The 19,338-nt window shown below is 33.6% G+C and overlaps 1 protein-coding gene across 3 annotated transcripts in view; it reads left to right on the top strand.

Moving 5' to 3' along the window:
• The window catches only part of LOC145690898 (uncharacterized), a 36,079-nt gene extending 17,482 nt beyond the window's left edge, over positions 1-18,597 (top strand). Inside the window, exon 2 of one of the 3 annotated variants that reach the window (XM_081766313.1) lies at positions 16,755-18,597. In XM_081766313.1, the coding sequence (XP_081622439.1) occupies positions 16,755-17,361 (607 nt within the window). In that variant the 3' untranslated portion in view covers positions 17,362-18,597. Of the gene's footprint in view, positions 1-1,664; positions 4,862-16,754 lie in introns of those variants that run through there. The other 2 variants (XM_081766314.1, XM_081766315.1) reach the window with 2 other exon arrangements.
• Positions 18,598-19,338: the final 741 nt, after the last annotated feature.

Below are 19,338 nucleotides of genomic sequence, written 5' to 3'. Positions count from 1 at the left end.
GCTCTTACCGAGGATATTATTATCACTTCCTAGATTTTAGAAAATGATAACTAATTATTTCACTCATCCGGTAGCGATAACGTGATTTGAAGTGAAACACCTCCACCTTAGTTCCTCAGAGCGCGTAAATGAGAGTTCAAAATTTAGAGTAGGTAAAAAAACAGAAGAAATGGATAATTTTAGTTTCTGTTATCTACGGACATAATTGTAGGTTTTATATTGTACCTTATAGTAACAAAAGTATTTCCCTCAGTTATTACGGATAAGACAATTTCAAATTATATCCTTTGTGTTGAGGAGCGGAAAAACTATTATTACCAACCGCAAGTTTGATAATATTTCAAGAACAAGTATTGGGAATATTTTACTGACTTCGGATTTCCTTGTTTCGGATTTGTACCTTTTACTTATAGCTATTCTACAGCCAACTTTACGGAATAAATAATTTATTTATTTTAATTTTAAGTAGTTAAGTCTAACAAATGAACAGTTTGTGCGTTCTACAATTTAGAAATTTGTAAGAATATCTTTAGGTGGAAACAACAAAGAAAGATTCAATTCGTTCTATTTCAAGCGATTTCCAATTCGAATTTTTTTTTCGGTGCTCTGAGCCTATCGTAGAGGTATATATTTGACATACTCCTATTCCTAGTATAAGAGGCAAGTAACTCGTGAGGTTTTTTTTTTTTTTTTTAAAAATGAGGAAGGAAGTATTAATGTCTGTACTGATAAACAATGAAAGAAATTTTGATCGCAGCATTAAACTTGTTTCAAACTTGGTGATCAGAACGGCTCCTACTCTGCGGATGGTATAATTTGAGACCATTTCTTTTAGGCGAGTGAAATATAATTGGCATCTTATTTGAGAATATAGACGAATGTAAGAATATCCCAGGTACAAACTTTGAAAAATTTCCCAACCATTCTATTTGAAACATCTTGCGAAATTTAACAGCTGTTGCCAGTTATTTTGCTTCTAATTACAGAAAATGTAATTTACGATCAGGAGATTTCTTATTAGGTGAGTGAAATAAATTTTGTTACTCTGCTTTTAGATTTTAGACAAGCGAGAATGGCCCTAGATACAATTCCTGCAGGATTTTGTATTTTTATTTAAGAAAAGCTTTGAAATAGATGATTAAGAATAAATTTATCAATACAAAATAGCTATGCAAAGTATGTTTTTTGACAAAATAGAATCTTAATACCTTTATAAATGTGCCCAACGTCGGCTTCTTCTTTTTAGTTTTCGTTTAACGAGAGGTGGTCATTATGACTACTAATCGATTTGTAAGTAACGTTAGTTTAAATTTTTGCTAAGGGGCAGCAGCATTTTATCTGATAATGTTCTCGTAGTACATTTGAAAAAAGTATTTTATAATCAACTTTTCGTCCTATATAAAACTCCTGTAGCCTGACATCATCATTATTATTTAAATTCGTTCCCAACGATGTTAAGTCAAATTTCATTGTGGGTTAATGAGATGTACTCATAAAATGCCAGCGAAGCGTCATTTATTTATTTATAAATTACCCCTGTACAGTCCAGATTAGGAATATAATCGGAAATACGAAATTATTAAGTACATCCCGTCTTTCGTAGAAAATATTTTAGTTGCATAGAAAACTACACTGTCTAAGCTGAATTTCATTCTGGATTGCAGGTTTACATTAGGAAAGCACGATGATGGCTATGAATCCAAGGTTTTATGAGTGAAAGATATAAACTGGTTTAAGAAAAACTATTTTCTACATGGGGCAATATATTCGATGATCCAATTGAAATTGCAGGAACGTGAGAGTACAAGGAACCAAGACTGACGAGAAGGTTATGGAGCTAATGGTTTATAGTTTACTTGTGTATCAGGTTATATATATATATATATATATATATATATATATATATATATTGTGTTTCCACGTACATTTCCCTTTCTTTAATTTGTACCTTTTCTCAATTTTTAAGAGTTTTTTCACACTATTTTCGATTGAATTCCACCAAGATATGAGTTTTCTACCATTGGGCAGTGCTTGTATGTATTGATAGCTTTTATCATATTTCATACTGCCTTTTTGGGCAGTTCCAAATTTTTGTACTTGAAGATGTAAACGCTGAGCTATTCCATATAAAATCAAGAACTTCACGAGTGAAGCCTCAAAAATTAGAGTTAAATTTTTCATAACAAGTAATACATACCAGTTGGCGAAAAAAAGTGGAAGGCTGAGATTTTTGGGAAGTCACTTTTGAAATTACAGATTCTCAAAATACTGATAATTTACCAGCAAAATATTCCATGCTTGACATTTGTTCGATTAGCACTTGCAGAGTACTCAAAGCTTATAGGATACTGGCAAGTAGCAACATAGCACTTGGAACATAGATGTTTTCTATTTTGTATCCAAGTAGTATGAGAGTCGTCAATTTAATTTAAATGATATTTTTATTACTTGTTTATGGTAATGAACAATTTTTTAAAAAACTAACTTATATTTTAACTGAGTGTGACGTGAAAAGTCACGAAAGTCCCTCCTTAATTATAGCGCTTTCAGTTAAACGTTTTCCGAAGCAAAAAGTAAACAATAGATCATCTGGTTTTAATTTCAGAAAAGCCGATTATCATAAATTGTATTTAGAACTTCCAAAAGTTAGTTGGAATTACCTTTCATATTAAAATGACGTAAATAAAGCTGTAAAAACATTTATCAATTAATTTACGACGTATTTAAACAATGCATTCCAACTAAAAAGAATCCCTGTAATAAAATCTTTCCTGTCTGGTTTAACTCAGAAATAATTCGAAAAATCAAACAAAAATCGTACTATCACAAAAAGTGGAAGAACACAATAGACAATAATACATATTACCGTGATAAATTCTGTAGTTTAAGGACGGAGGTAAAGACAAAAATTGCGAAAGCATACAAAGAATTCGTAGCTAACTCCGAAAATTGCATAGCAGATGATCCAACAAACTTTTGGAATTTTATCAAAAATAAAACAAGGCATTTGACTAATTGCCCCCTTATGTATAATGGTGTAAGTCTACAGTGTAACAGGGATATTGCGGAGGCTTTTGCACATTATTTTAGGTCTGTTTACAATCATGAACCTGTGAGTTATAACACGGATGCTCTAATGTCACACGAACCTAGAAGTATATCACTCGATATTTTCCAAATCACTGAAATAACAATATCAGAAATAGAACATGCCATTAAAAGGTTGAAATCTAGAAGAGCGTGTGGCCCTGATTGTATCCCACCTTACATAATGAAGGGAACTATTGATATCATAAAACATCCTATACATATACTATTAAACATGTCCGCAAAATATAATGTTTTTTCCAGACCGATGGAAAGAAAGCTTGGTATGTCCTATTCCAAAAACTAGTAATGCTAAGAATATAGAAAGCTTTAGACCAATTGCAATTCTATCCCCATTTGCAAAAATTTATGAATATATAATACACAATCGCTTACTTAATCATGTTAGATCCAGTATCTCTGTATACCAACACGGATTTCTCAAGAATAGATCCACTTCAACTGATTTGACAATTATAACAACCTTTATAGCTTCAGAACTAGACAAAGGAGGGCAGGTGGATGTAATCTATACAGACTTTCAGAAGCCGTTCGATTTAGTTAACCACGACATTTTGCTTGAAAAACTAGCTCTTATGAATCTTTCTAAGCAAGCATTAGTACTTTTCACATCATACTTACGTGATCGTAAATAATCTGTAGCTTACAAAGGTCATATCTCCAACAATTTTAATGCTACATCGGGAGTACCGCAAGGATCAAACCTTGGACCTTTATTATTTCTCATCACTATCAATGACATAACTAAGCACATCAAGAAATCGCATACTTTACTCTTTGCAAATGACTTAAAATTATGTACTCAAATCACTTGAAGACTGTAAAAACCTCCAGGAAGACTTGAAAAATGTAAAACACCGGTGCCACGTGAATAAATTTAGCCTAAACATAACTAAATGTAAAGCTATTACATTTACTAGAAAAGGAAAATACATAAATTATGATTATACTATTGACGGTATAAATATTTGTAGGCCGGAAACTGTTAAAGACCTTGGTGTTACCTTCGACCCAAAACTGACTTTCGCAAATCACATTGAAACTATTGCAAACAATGCTTATAAGTCTTGGATTTGTTTGTCGTGTTAGTAGAGACTTCCGTAGCCACATGACAATTTTGAAACTATATTATTCGTATATGAGATCCCAACTGGAATACGCTTCTTTTATATGGACTCCTCATAATGGAAAATATATCCAAATGATTGAAAGAGTGCAGTGTAAGTTTTTGAGATTACTAATGTATAAAAAAAAACTGGAATGTACCTAGCATACATATCATACCCAGAACTAACAAACAATTTCAATATACCGACATTAGAGCAACGTAGGTAAGTGAATGATTTAGTTTTTCTACATAAAATAGTAAATAATAAAATTGATTGCATAGTACTAAGTTCTAATATATTTCTGCATGTTCCGACGTCTAGAACGAGGTTAAGCAATAGTAGTACCATGTACTGTAAGAAAGCACGCACTGACATCCTGTATAATTCCCCTTTATGGAGAATGAGCTCTCACTACAATAATATTGAAGAAAAGTGTGAAATGATAGACATATTCAATATGTCTGAAAAAATGTTTAGGAACACAATTTGTAGTATGATAAGCTGAATTAATTAATGAAACAATAAAAACTTCTGTATGTTTTTCTTCTGTAAAAATAATGATATTTTACCATATATGTAAACAAACACTGTAAATGGGCAAAACGCCTGTTGTGTTGTTGTTACAATAAATAAATAAATGAAATTTCAAACTGTATGGGAGGTGGCAATAATATCATGATATGAAAGCACATAATTTGGTCTACTTTCCTAGTGTTATCATTAGCACACCTGCGGAACTATTTCCAAACAAGCAAACGGAGTGAAATGAATAGTATATACCCAGTAAAAATGTCCAGAGAAATAGTAACTGTATTTGCATCACTGGTAATTGCATTTAAGCGCAGAACTGCACTTTAAAAAACTTGAAACCAGAATCTTAATGAAACGACATAATGATCTTACCTTCCTCCAGACGCTGTAGACTGGAATAGTGATGTCGTCATTTCCTTTCCGTTACCATGGTGATCATGGCTTTTTTTCTATACAAACGCGTGAAATTAATGCGGCTAAAGAGTTTATTTCTAAAAGCTCCACATCCCTAAGTAATAAGGTAGAAATCGAATAGTTAATGTAAGCACAGTTATCATGCAATCCACCAGAAGAAGCAATTATACGCAATATAAACTCCCTTACGTGTAGATTGACAAACTGTTGGCACAGAGAAAGCTGTAAAAATATATGATTTTTAAAAAAAGAAAAATGTCTTAGAATAATGTGGGACATTTACACCTCTAATGGCTACTCTTTATAATGGGAGTGCACAATATTATTTCTAAGTATACATTACAAAAGAAAGAAAAGTCTAGCCTTTAGAAAAATTCAATTCAGACAATCAGTGGATATAGGTAACATTTTTCTTATATTCTCTATCGACTTTTTTTTAAAGCATTTAGAAAAGATGCAACAATTACACATCCAATTATGAATGGTTCAATATATATTTTAAACAAATGTTAAGCAATAATCCTGTTCAAATTTGCAATATTATATCATACTCATATTATTGAATCAAAAATTTTCCGGAATTATTTTAGTCAATACCTGATTATGAACAGGGTGAGTACACTTTAAGGTTTAATTTAACCTGAAAATATAGAAATTCTCAAAATATACGTTACGAAAGAACAAATTTCACAAGACATGTAAACTCGCAGGTTTCCAAGATTTTAATGCTTGTCATGCACGTAACTTTATTTGACATATTTGTTTTCTAAATGATTTTTTTCTACACTTTTTTTTCAGTTTCAATCATTCGAAATATTTAAAAAGAAACATAAGTATTTGTTGCACTCTAATGTTTGCAGTTCCGAAACATTTCATCACTGTTTTCGTTTTGCACATAGATTCTTTAGATATTTAGGCTACTTATTGTTTAGAAAATAAAATGGCGATCACCATGGCAACGAGAAGGATGTGACGTCACTCTATTATGTTTGGTCCTTAAATTTACCATGAAACCGAGGCCTTCAGGAATCTTAAAAGCACACAAATCCTGAGAGATAAGGTTGGTATCTACTCTTTACATCTTTTATACGGTATAACTTCTATACACTATTCATACATGATGCGGTACAGCTTCTACACAATATTCATCTTACTTTCTTCTTTCCCCCCCCAAAAAAAAAGAAAAAGAAGAAAACCGCAGCGAAATAATAGCTATTTCACAATTAGTTACTAGGTTTGGAAACACACCTGATCGAATCACAGGTACCGTAGTGAGTGATCAAATTTTGCAGAAGACACTTTTATAACTTTTACGTTTGCATAGAAAATTTCAATCGAATATTTCTGATTCAGGCATACAGATTCAGGACAACAATGCTACCAACTTGAAATGTGCAAAATATAGCTACAGAATCAAATATTTAAACATGTACAAATTTTAGCATAAATTCCAAATTGAAAAGTTGAATATAGTATTATTCAAAGATAGAGTAGTCACATAGATTGATTGTTTTATATCTGAGGGATGAAAGCAGAATAACGATCATGTGGCATTTCGCTATATTTGACACAAAAGCCCTTACTTGTAGGGAGCGTAAACCCATGGCCGATAGGTTTTCCGACGATTGGTCTACCATTCAGTAACATGTTTAATCATATTTGATATTTAATTTTCTAGTATAAACATTACAGAAACCATGACCTGTAACAATTTCCATCGTTTCTTTATGTGATTCTCTTTCCCCTTTCCTAATTTTTGGAATGTATTATTGCAATTTTTCCTTTTATGGTCAATTTTCACCATGTTATGCATTTTTTTTAATACCGCGTTTAGCTACATTACTAATCGGAATTTTTACAATGATTTCTTAAATGTTCACTTATTTCTTTTTAATCCAATTTTTTATTACTTGTCCTAGTCAGCTAACCACTAACATTAAGAAGGCTGGCGTTCTAAGAAATAGTAGCTCCTTCATCCAGGTGAATTGTTTCAGTGTATGTCTTATAACTGGACACCGAACATGACACGCCAGGATATTTCTCCAATTGGAGCAAGAAAGAATGCATATTTCGGCATCACTTTGGGAAGTAGTAGATAGATAGGATAAATTACATTCACGTTGAGTTCTAAGGGATGAAAATTAATGCAAACAAAATGAATATAATAATGTGAATCATGCTGAGACAGAGAAAGATGGAGAGAACAACAAAATTTTAACTTAAGCATGAACAGTCTGGATTTCCCTCCTGCCCCATCTTTCTGTTTGGGTTTTTCTTTTCCCTTATGGAATAAATCGCTTTTGGTATCAATGGCCAACATAATTTGCAATGCTTAGTTCATTGAAAAACAAACTATAGGCGAATCAGACGGAGAATTTAGAATGAGTCTGACACGCTATCCAAGTAGGGGCACAATCTAAGGCGTATGTTCAAAACAGCCAAATAACTGCACACTGCCATATAATTGCCGCCGGTTCCATTTCAATTTTTAATTTTATTTACGGTTTTTAGATGTCTATGACTAAACGTGTGGCTCCAGCAAAAACCTTGGATTTGTAGGTCAAGGTCAGGCAAAAGTTAATCCACAATCTTCAGAACTTTCTGTTGCGTCTACATATATGTAGGATTAGTCGAAGATTTGCATTGAGAAATCCTAAAATATCGTAGATAGAAGCACTTCAAATTTGGTATTGGCTCACAATGTTGCGTATAACATGAACGGAAAAAAATAAACAAAGACTAAGGGACGCTAGTGAAGGACAACAGATCATGAAAATAATACGAAAAAAAAGAAAAAGCATGCTTGGCCATCTTATTCCGCACTTCGATTGTATCACCATGCTGATAGCGGGAAATGCAATAGGAATACCAGGAAAACGGAGACCTGTGGCCGTGAAATCGTGTTTTTTGTCGTTGTTGGAATCTTGTAAATATAGTCGTAACGTTCATATTGATTTTCACCTTTTTCCCAAAAGTTTACACATCCCTCTCTCTCCCTGTCACTATTTTTTCCCGTTTATCCCTGCTTTGCTACGGCAAATCAAGATTTCTTCCGTACCTACGTTTTGTCATAAACCGAGGCTGGGCAGAACGGTAGACAAAGCGTAGATATCGTAAAAATGGAAAAGTGAGCAAGTGATGAAATTAAGCTTAGATATTAAAAAACTAAAATTATCTTGCAGTACAAATCACAAAACCTGGTTAAACTGTATAGAAAATCTAATAATACTAAATGTAATTCATACAAATTAAAAGAACATCAAAAGGTTACAAATGAACAAGTAGCTTTTACTGTATATGTTTACGGCCGTTTCGACATCTTTATTTCCACCTTAATCTGATTTTTTTTCTTTTAATAAAGGTGGCTGTGTCGCACAATTGATAAATTAAGATTTCACTTACTCACAATAATCTTCGACCGGTCAACTCCTTCAGGGGCGTTGCAGTTATTATGATCTCAGACGTTCCACGTCGGATAATCCCAAGTGCCCTCCGGAGTCCTCTGCTCATAGTAATAAGCGTTCGTCCAAGCCGGCACAATTATTCCGTCCTTTTCAATGATTTGGAGCCAGAGTTTGTTACACAAAATTGAACTTACAAACGAATGTTAAGATGCTAACACATTTCTACTAGTCATTTCACTGCTGGTTTCTGCACAATATTGGAAAAAATATTTTACACGAAGGTGTATGCAAATATCGTACAATCGCTGATGATAAACTAAAAAAATGGCTCTCGTGTATGCAAACGGCGGTTTAGCTTGCGAAGCTGAATCCGTACAAGTGGAGAACTCATAAGAGTATAACGTGTGTTTACTTTAGAACAATGCACCCCACTCGCCTTCGTGGGTGCCTTTCCGAGCGACGACTAGGCGTCGTGCAAAACATTGAAGGTTATTTTATCAAACCAAAGCTTGTATATGGTCAGCGAGGAAAATCTCGATTTTCACTCCTAGCATCGGGACCGAAATTTTCGTCCTATTGTCTTTTAGTTATGACAGTGCGTAGGTGCAGGATAATCGTCCCGAAATTCAGATATAAGGAAACTGTCACCAGAAATGCAGCACTCACGTGATCAGTGTCCCTGTTTCTTGAGCATATGTGGCCATAAGACCGGAGATGGTCTTACTAACACAAGTGGACCAAATACCAAACTGATGAAAAATGTTTCAAGATTGCTCCTCCAAATACGAGGCTTGGTTAATAAAGTTTAAACTTAACATTGTCCTATTTCTTTTAAATTCCAAAGAATGAGCCTCATGTCGTGATAGCCGAAACTTTGTCTTTATGATCTTATGCTATGTATAGTACTAAATTTTTGTACGAAACAATTTACATCTTGATTTAATTTTTGATTTTTGCACAGTAAATAAAACGGACAAACCAAAACTTCGTAGGTTGATTCGGTGGTCAGATGGTTAACGCGTTGCTGTCTGGAATAAATGGTCGTGGGTTCAAGTCTCGGAAGTTGAAACATTTTCATTCTAAATATGTCTCTATATGTTCACATATATTATTAATATTTCTTTTCTTGCACTTCACATATATTATCTTCGACCATGTGTTCATGGATTAGGTAATTTAAACCAGGTTTCGTTATATATACTTATAGTTTCCTACCTTTCCTTCAAAATGGATTTCTATATGTTCACATTTGTTAATATTTATTTAATAAGTTAAGAAGTTAATAATAATTTAACAAGTAAGGATATATTAGCAGAAAATATAGAACGATGCCAAAGCACATTTTTTTTTGACACAGCAATGCATTATTTTTTTTTATTCCGAAAGTTACTGCCAGTGTGTGCTATGCAGCCAAACCTTCTACTCACTGTTAGTGCGGTGGCATCAGTTTTGTGCACGTAAACACACTGAAATCAGCTTTTCTCTTCAAAAATGACCTATGGATTATTATTCTGATAAAATATAGAAAGTATCAGTGTTAAAACTATAATCGTTTTATTTAGACCCGAACACATTTTAACACTATTGTAGAACAGCCATTTCAAAACTGGCGTCGGATGTGGCGTAATATCACGGCTAATTTTTTTTAACTGTATACATATCAAATATGGATATAATTTAAATTCACTATCATATCCAATTTCATTACTTATTTTCTTAGAGGAAGAGTGCTAAAAATCTATCACGTTGCAGTTTCTTCTAATCGATTCTGCATTCAAATAGTATGTTTATTTTTTCCGTTGAAATTCAATTCAAACTGGACGTGGTTAAAATTATCCGTCTCCGGTTTCAACATTTATCGCTATAAAACGATAATGGTAACAGGTATGTAGCAGCTGTTGTTTTGTAAGTGATTAGTAATCCTGTTATCTGATTTTCATAGAGAAAAACTGTATAAGCTGTCGAGCAGCTCTTCTGCGATCGGGTCCGCGTCCGAATAATATGTTCTGTCTTTTTCCTTAACTTTCTATTCAAATTAGAAGTGCTCAAATTAACAAGTTTTTTCAACATTTATCTTTATAGAAGTGAAAGAGTAACGGATAACTAGTAATAGATATTTGAGATAGATCCAGCGTCCAAGGAACAGATTCCTTCTTCGATCTTGTTAATATATGGGAACAAATTGTTACAGATGTACTAATTCATGTTTGAATATTGAATTGGCATAGGTTGAAAGTCGACTGTGAAGCGATATTCACTTGTTATTTGGGTATTGTATAAAGTGTTTAATAAACCCCACCAGGTCGATACTTTTAGCCATGCATAAAAAAGTTGTAGCTATGTAACAGATATTTGGCAAAAGTTATGTGAATGGTTAATAAAAAATGTTCCGCCATGACTGCCATGAATTTTTGCTGCCAGATCTTTTTTACTGCCATGAATTTTAACCTTTATCCTGATTTGAAATATTTTTTTAGTACTAGGCAATGCTGTTATTTGTTCGTTTTCTAGCGAATGATGTATGTTTTAACCACCACAAGATTTTACCGTTCCGACATTTACGTTGGTTATTCACACATTCCGCTAACACCGCATCATTTGTTCATAAACGCAGATATTTTACGAATTATGTGACTTTTTGAACTTGTTCATTATAGTTACCTTAGTGTAAACATAATGTTCGGCCGGTATTGTGTATATTGGTGATTCTACCTACCTGCACAATTGTATAGGTCAGGGCTGAAAGGGTGACAGATTGTTATTAAAAACCAGGAAAAAGACGTTAAATTTTGAATAACTTACTTCGCGTGAGATGAACGAAAAGAAATTTTATGTGCTATATATTTAGTTTACATTTACAATAAGAAGACATCACATTTTTACACAAATAATGAAATTGATATATCTACGATAGGCGGGTCACGTCGCTTGCGTCGCTATGTCTGTGAACTGTAAAACTTTTGTGACACTTTGGTGTGTGAAAAACTAAAAGATAATATTATAGGATACGATATTCTAAGAGTGAGCTATAATGATCCAAGTTGGTATAGTTTAGTGTAGGATAATAGCCAGTCGAGAAGTTAAATTTATGTGGTGTGGGACTTTGGGTTTGGTTAATCACTGGGTGAACGAGTATATTCTTGAATGTATACTAAAATTTAAAGTGAAATATATATTTTACCTTTTAAGCTATTGCTGCTAAAATTACACATTGAAAATTATTATGAAAACTTCAAATGAAGTTCACGTTTTCTGCAATTAAGTTACTATTTCGGCCTTCGTTCACAATTTCGTGAACGTATGTTCAGTATGTTGTACTTTATTGTAACCAGCGAAACAAACACCTGATCACAAGGGTGCTACCTCTGTAACAAAGTGTGCAGAAAACCAGTGCGTAACTTCTACTTTGAAATTTTACGGATAGTACAGTAAATACAACCGGGACCAAGCTTTTGCTTATTGTCCCTGGTTCAGGATTTGTGCAGAAACTTGATCCTAACTCGTACTTTAATGAGATGTGTACTAGTTTCAAGACGCATTTATGCGAAGAAAACATATTTTGACTGGAATATTATAAATAAAATGTATACTTTCTTCGAAATGCGATGGCAAAGTTGGGAAAAGATTTTCTTGAAAATGTATTTCAAATGTTAATTATTATTATTATTTTGTAGTTTTTACATTGTAAGTGTTTATGAATGTTCAATGTTCGTTAAAACATTAGTCATATAGTATTACGTAATTCTTTTCCTCCAAGTGTGTGTTTAAAGAAGGTATATTTATGCATGATGCCGTTATAGGTACGTAGATATACTTAGTGAACAATGTCCGTAAGTGTTCTTCCTTGAGTATTGTATTGTAGTAACGCGGGAATGAAACAGGAAATACTAATGTGAATTATCGAGGGAGAAGTAGTGATTCTTCGATATTTTTCCCAAGAAGTAGGTAGATGTACTACGTTAAAGAAGAACACCCGGAAATGATAAACGCGTTGTTTGAAAGAGAAACAATGAAAATACTTTTTTCGCAGTAAATTTTTGTAAGTCGTATACTACAAGCCTTTTTGCGGTTTTTGACCTTACTCTTGTTAAAGCATCTAAAGAAGTCTATAAGTTGATTTGAAGTTTACAGCTTAATGTCACAATATCCCCTTGAAAACGTAGTTTTTCTACATTTTTTATGCTATCAACATTGTAATCACTTGAGTGCATCAGACAATGCGTGATGAAGTTTTGTAATTGCATATTCATTTTATATCATATGGTAAATTTGTGTATTATGAAATCTGCGCAAAATTGTCCGTTTTCATCTCCTAAGTCGTAAATAACTTGCTCACTGCTATAGAGTAAAGACTTTTCATGACAGTTTTCACCTCCCAAGCATAATCCACTCATCAGATACTCTGCTTTTAGTGTAGCATTTATAGATTTTCTCTTACTCGTGGGATCTTCATTCTGGAGACAGTAACGTAAAAGGATAACCAGTTTTCTAAATGAGATACATCATACATGTCTGGCTCTTTGCAGACATGAAAAATTTAATTTCAATCGATTCAGCCATATCTGTAGTTAATATCAGATTAGGTTGATGTCAAATTTTTTGTACTAAGGTATAATAACAGATTGTTCCTCTTCTCACTCTTGAATGCTGTAATTCCGAAAACACTGCTGCACGTGACACTTTTTTAAAAGTGAAAAAGCTATTGTGCCAACTGTCCTTTCTCTAACAGGAGAGACCACTTATATTATGAGTGTTGACGTACAAATTTAATCCCCATTTGAATTAACGTAACGTAATAAAATGCCATTTAATTGTAGACGCTCTGCATATTCAATTATTTATTTCAAATAGTTCAGCTGCCTGTATTTTATAATGTGATACATAACATATTTTTTCAATATTTCGGTATTCATAGTGCAGCATTTATCTTCGCACGCCCTATTTACTTTTAACGTAAAAAACAATAATGACTAAAGTGTTTCACGATGCTAATAACTCTCTAGGGGTATTGTTTGCAAAAACCGTGTAATAGCAGGATTCCAAACCCAGTATATATATTTCGATTTCTGCGAAAGACATTACACCGGGTTATGATAAATTTAAATTCTATGTTTAGAGCACAAACATAAAAGCACTAGTAATAATCAAAGAGTAACGAAGGTTTTGATGGTTGTCCACATTACTTTAACGTGGAATTCTGGAATCGTTATATCATGTATTTCAAGTAAGTAGATTAAAATTACAAGAAATTGAAAACATTATGCTTCTCGAAAGTATTTATTTAATAAGAATGATCAGATGTAACTACGTAGCTACATATCAATATACGCAAAATTTTACTATCTCGAGGTATCAGACTATATAAAATCGCAACTTGAAATTGGTATACATAAGGAAATCACATATCTTTTGCAAAATTTTAAAGTTGTTATATCGCCCCTTTGTTTCTTTGTAATCATAGTGACAGTTTTTTGTAGCTCGAATTGCAACAATTTTTCCTATTTTTAAATTTTCTGACACAAAAGTAATGATATATAATTAATGTTACTGACAACGGGTCTGTGTTTTCACTTATAATAATGAAATATTTATTCCACATAGCACAAAATAAGTACTTTTGTATGTACCAGGTTAACTCTGATATCGTATATATCGTGACGGACTTAAGTCTTGGACCAGGTAATGGCCACTGTTTGAAACAAATGCAGCTTATGAGAATTAAATCTTTCATATCTGTAGTTTCCTGTGAAGTAGAATTATACTTCTGGGTCATGATTGCAATGGCTCATGGTGAGTGGTTTGTCGTAGTGTGTCACGGTGGTCGCGGTGGGTCGCAGTGGGTTATATGCTGTTGACCCACGACCAAGTGACCCACCGATTCAACGAAAAACTCCAACTGTGCACTTTCCGGAATATCCGTACAGATTTTGAAAAAGTTCCAAAGATATGTAATGGTTACATTTTATGTAAAGGTATTACTAGTCTGCAGTTTCATTTTTGAATGCAATTACGATTCGCCGTGACTTCTTCTATATATTTTTTCATCACAAAACGTTAATGACCAATAGAAGATTCAACTTTTTCGATTCGGGTTGGTTTGGGTTAACAGCTTGAAAATGAAATCCTTTAATATGCAGTGATTATGCCTGTTAGGTTACGGAAGAGTATGATTAAAGCAAGTGAATTATGATGGACGAATTGGTGGATAATATAAATACAATAAATTATAATGTAGATAAGAATTTTCGTACGGGGACACATCGTATTAAAGCCTATAAAAACGCCCGTAACGTTAGCCAGTAGTTACAAAATAGTCGGGATTGGAGAGAAGTGTCAGTACCATCAGGACATACCCTCTCCATACGTTCCTACAATTAGTTAAATGTTATAACGGGAAGTTTCGAGACAAATTTCGTGTATAATGTAGGGATTCTGAATTTACAAGAGCCGTAAGTAAATTTATTTTAAGTAATGATTATGCCGGCTAAGCTACAGAAGGTGCCGATGATGATAAAAAGAAAGAAATATTGGAATAATGAAAGTGGAAGGAAGCGGAACACGGAGAAAATCTATACACACTGTGTTTGTTCAGTACAATACTCACAAACGGGAATTGGGTGAAACAGGTTGAACCATTAAATTTACAACACTTCAGTAATAATAATAATAATAATAATAATAATAATAATAATATTGGTACTAAAAGTTTTAAGTTGACCTAGAATTTGGCAAAACTTACTTAAACGTAGGTTTCGGAGAAGGGGTTCCGTACCGTCCTGAGACATTTCTGCAGCTACTCAAATTCAATCGAAAGCTTTCTGCTAAAATTTCCTGTAAAGAATATTGTATTGTACGTTTTCAGGAAAATAACTGTAATAAAAACAACTGAATATCATTGAACTCTAAGGGTTATAATAAACTAACATGTGGAGTTTGCAGATGTAATTATATAAGCTTTGCTAATATATATATATATATATATATATATATATATATATATATATATATATATTCACATACCATAATTCAGTGAGCTCTGAAATACAAAGTAAGAAAATAATACATAAAATTCAGTCTACAGGGCAATTGTTACCTAAAGAGTGGCATATACTCTTTTGAGAATCGAGATGAGACGAGCAATGTATACGATACTTTTCGTCTCGTCTCGATTGTCATCTTTAAAGCGTGACGATATTGTGAGTTAGCCTTGTTCCATCTCGAATTAAAATGTTAAGCCTCATCCTGATTTTGTTCGGTTTGTTTTAGAATCGAGATGAGATGTTCCCCTTTTAATTGGCAACATTACGCAAAACCGATATATATATATATATATATATATATATATATATATATATATATATATTTGCCTAATATCACGTTCCTACTTATAATCGTATGATCTGTGCGATAGTAAGTTTTTATTGTTTAAATATCTCACAACATAATTATTATCATTACTAGTATTATTCCTGAAAATTTGATAATTCAAGTACTGAAACAAACGAATATTCAAATATTTGAATGTAATAAAAGTCTGTCTGCCGATCAATCGCAATCTAAATTCCTAAAGTAGAGAAAAAAAGTTGCTCCACGTGTATTCGGTGCAAGAACCTCCAGATTACTGGTCAAACGTCTAGACCACTGAACCACCATCACTACGCTGTAAACGATTCATCTTTAGTCTGGTTACGTTAAGTTTCTCTGCCTCAGCTTGGAAAGTTATATGTTACTTTTTTGTTTTTTTCAAAACGACTTGCGTGTTCCTTTTATGATAATATAAGTGAATAATCTTCGGTAGAGTTTTTATTAATAAGTTGAGTTGTTCTTAAACCCTTGGATCAAAAATTTGTTTTTTCTCCACACGAAGCTACAGATATGACATTTACTTCTCATACTCTCCATTTGTTTCAAAGCAGTCACCATTACATGGTCAATGACCTATGACCGCCACGATACAAATGATTGTTCAATTTGATATATAGAGAAAAAACTACAGCCTCTTATTTTGAAAGCAGAAAGATATGGAGACTTCTCACTGGTACTACATTTCATATTTCTACAATATTTCATGTAATAAAACAAATTGAGCGTAATTTTATCATGAAATATACCCAATGATGATACTTTTTTTGTTGCTACTTAATCATTATGTCCAGTCACATTTCGTTGTTTGTTGAATATGTTACAGGCTCCATAACGTATTTGATTCCCATGGAGAAGAGAATACGTTTATTATATTAAAGAAAGCCATTTCTCATTCAGATGTGGAATCCCATACTTCGATGCAGTTTGGCAAAGGATTTCATCGATCACGTTTGTCAAGACATATGCTGACAGAGGAAAGTGAAAAGCGTCATACGTACAAAATCAGTGATAAACGCTTTAGTCAAAGAAAGACTTTGTCAAGCGGTAAGTTACTGCATCAAGGTGAGAAATCCCATATGTGCGGAGTATGTGGAAAGGAATTCACTGCAAGTTCAAGGTTGTCTAATCACATGTTAATCCATACAGGAGAAATATATCACACATGCCAAGAGTGTGGTTGTAGATTTAAACATCGTTCAAGTTTGGTTACACACATGTTAACCCACACAGGAGAAAAAGCTCACATATGCCAAGAGTGTGGTAAGTCATTTAATCGACGTTCAAGTTTGGTTAGACACATGTTAATCCACACAGGAGAAAAAAAGAACACTTGCGAAGAGTGTGGTAAGTCATTTAAACAACGTTCAAATTTGGCCACACATGAAAATGCACACAGGAGAAAAACATCACACGTGCGAAGAGTGTGGTAAGGCATTTACTCAGCGTTCAGGTTTGTTTACACACATGTTAATCCACACAGGAGAAAAGAATCACACATGCCAAGATTGTGGTCTGGGATTCAAACGACGTTCACATTTGGTTACACACATGTTAATCCACACAGGAGAAAAAAATCACACTTGCGAAGAGTGTGGTAAGTCATTTTAACAACGTTCATATTTGGCTAGACATATGTCAATCCACACAGGAGTAAGACTTTGCACGTGCCAACAGTGTGGTAAGGGATTTAATCGACGTTCAAATTTAATTAGACACATGTTAATCCACACAGGAGAAGAACCTCACACTTGCGAAGAGTGTGGTAAGTCATTTAATCAGCTTTCAAATTTGGCCACACACATGAAAATGCACACAGGAGAAAAACATCACACGTGCGAAGAGTGTGGTAAGGCATTCACTAAACGTACACATTTGGCTAGACACATGTTAATCCACACAGGAGAAAAGCATCACACATGCCAAGAGTGTGGTAAGTCATTTACTCGACGTTCAGATTTGGTTATACACATGTTAATCCACACAGGAGCAAAATCTCACACGTGTCAAGACACTGGAAAGGTATTTATTCAACGTTCATACGTTTTGACCCACAGAAAGAAAACGTCATACGTGAACAAATGTGGAAAAGAATAGTCTACACTCAAATTTAGAAGACATTTCAATAACAAAGTAAAAAACCACAGAATGCAAAGAGCGTAGACGCATTTACTTAAGGTTAACACGTAGAAATCACGTTAATTCACACAGGACAATACCCACATGTACGGAGAGTAGAAAAACATTTACAGGCAGTTCACATTTAGCGAATGGCAATATTAAAGCAGTTCAATAACCAAACATGAAAATGGTGTTGAATATTATTTATTTTGGAATCAGCTTTGGCAAGTCATGTAACTATACGTAGGATATATAAAAAGATTTGACACACTAACAAGATTGTAAGTCAAGTTCTGAAAAAAACGTTAAGTTCACGATAAATTGCCTACAAAAGAGGTTTACAATAATATTAAAGGAAACATTAAGTCCTTCAAATGACATACCTCCCCTTTGTAACGGAATGTGTTTTGGAAGACGTTTAAGTTCGTAATTTTGGGGCATATATTACGGCAAATTGGTGCATCTCCTCTACGAGCTGCGCTTCTGCCTTGCCGTGACAGGGATTGTAGCATAGTGAAAAAGTGGCTGACGCTGAGGAAGATTCTTATGACGATTTCTCAAGTAAATGTTTATCTGAAAATAATGACTACATATATACCCCTTCTTGAGTCTTCATATATGTAATGGAGTTAAAGGTAACAAGTTTAAGCGACATCGATAATGAGCGGCAACATCCTCATCAGCTACAAGTGTAGATCCAGCGGAACAAACATGTTCCATGTCTATTCCAACACTAGGGATTTCTGGACCATCTGCGATTTGGCTGCATCTTGCTGGCCGATACATGGTAGCGCAGGTCCGTTTTGACCGCATATATTTATATTTCCCAATATATATTTTCATGCTCATTGACGAAAACTTTGTCAAATTAAAGAAAAGAAGCGATCAGTCAACTCCTCCCTTCCACAAGGGTTAAACTGATCAGACGAACTTCACGCAAAAATCTTATTAATGTTGTATGTGTCCAAAGAAGACTTATTAATAATAGTGAACATCATTTCACTCCAGTTGTTAACGTCTTCGATTTTAAAGCGACTTTAATGGCATTCTTATCTAAAGTGTTAATGACTTTAAAGCAAAAAACCTGGTTTAAACCAAAAAACCCTGGTTTAAAACAAAAAAGTCGGGTTTAAACAACAATTTTTTTTGTTTTTTTTTCAATAAAAACCATGGTTTTTGCCAACTCTGCACTGAAGGATCACATAACAACTTAAAATTACCATTTCTTATCTCGTTTCTCCTGTAAATTTTGCATATTGTTTTATCAAGAACGGAAGAGTTTAGATAAA

The sequence above is a fragment of the Thermobia domestica genome, chromosome 7, assembly GCF_964235325.1.
Source record: "Thermobia domestica chromosome 7, izTheDome1.hap1.1, whole genome shotgun sequence".
NCBI classification, from domain to species: Eukaryota; Metazoa; Arthropoda; class Insecta; order Zygentoma; family Lepismatidae; genus Thermobia; species Thermobia domestica.
Note: the sequence above shows the minus strand (reverse complement) of the source record. Positions and strands in the feature narration are given on the sequence as shown.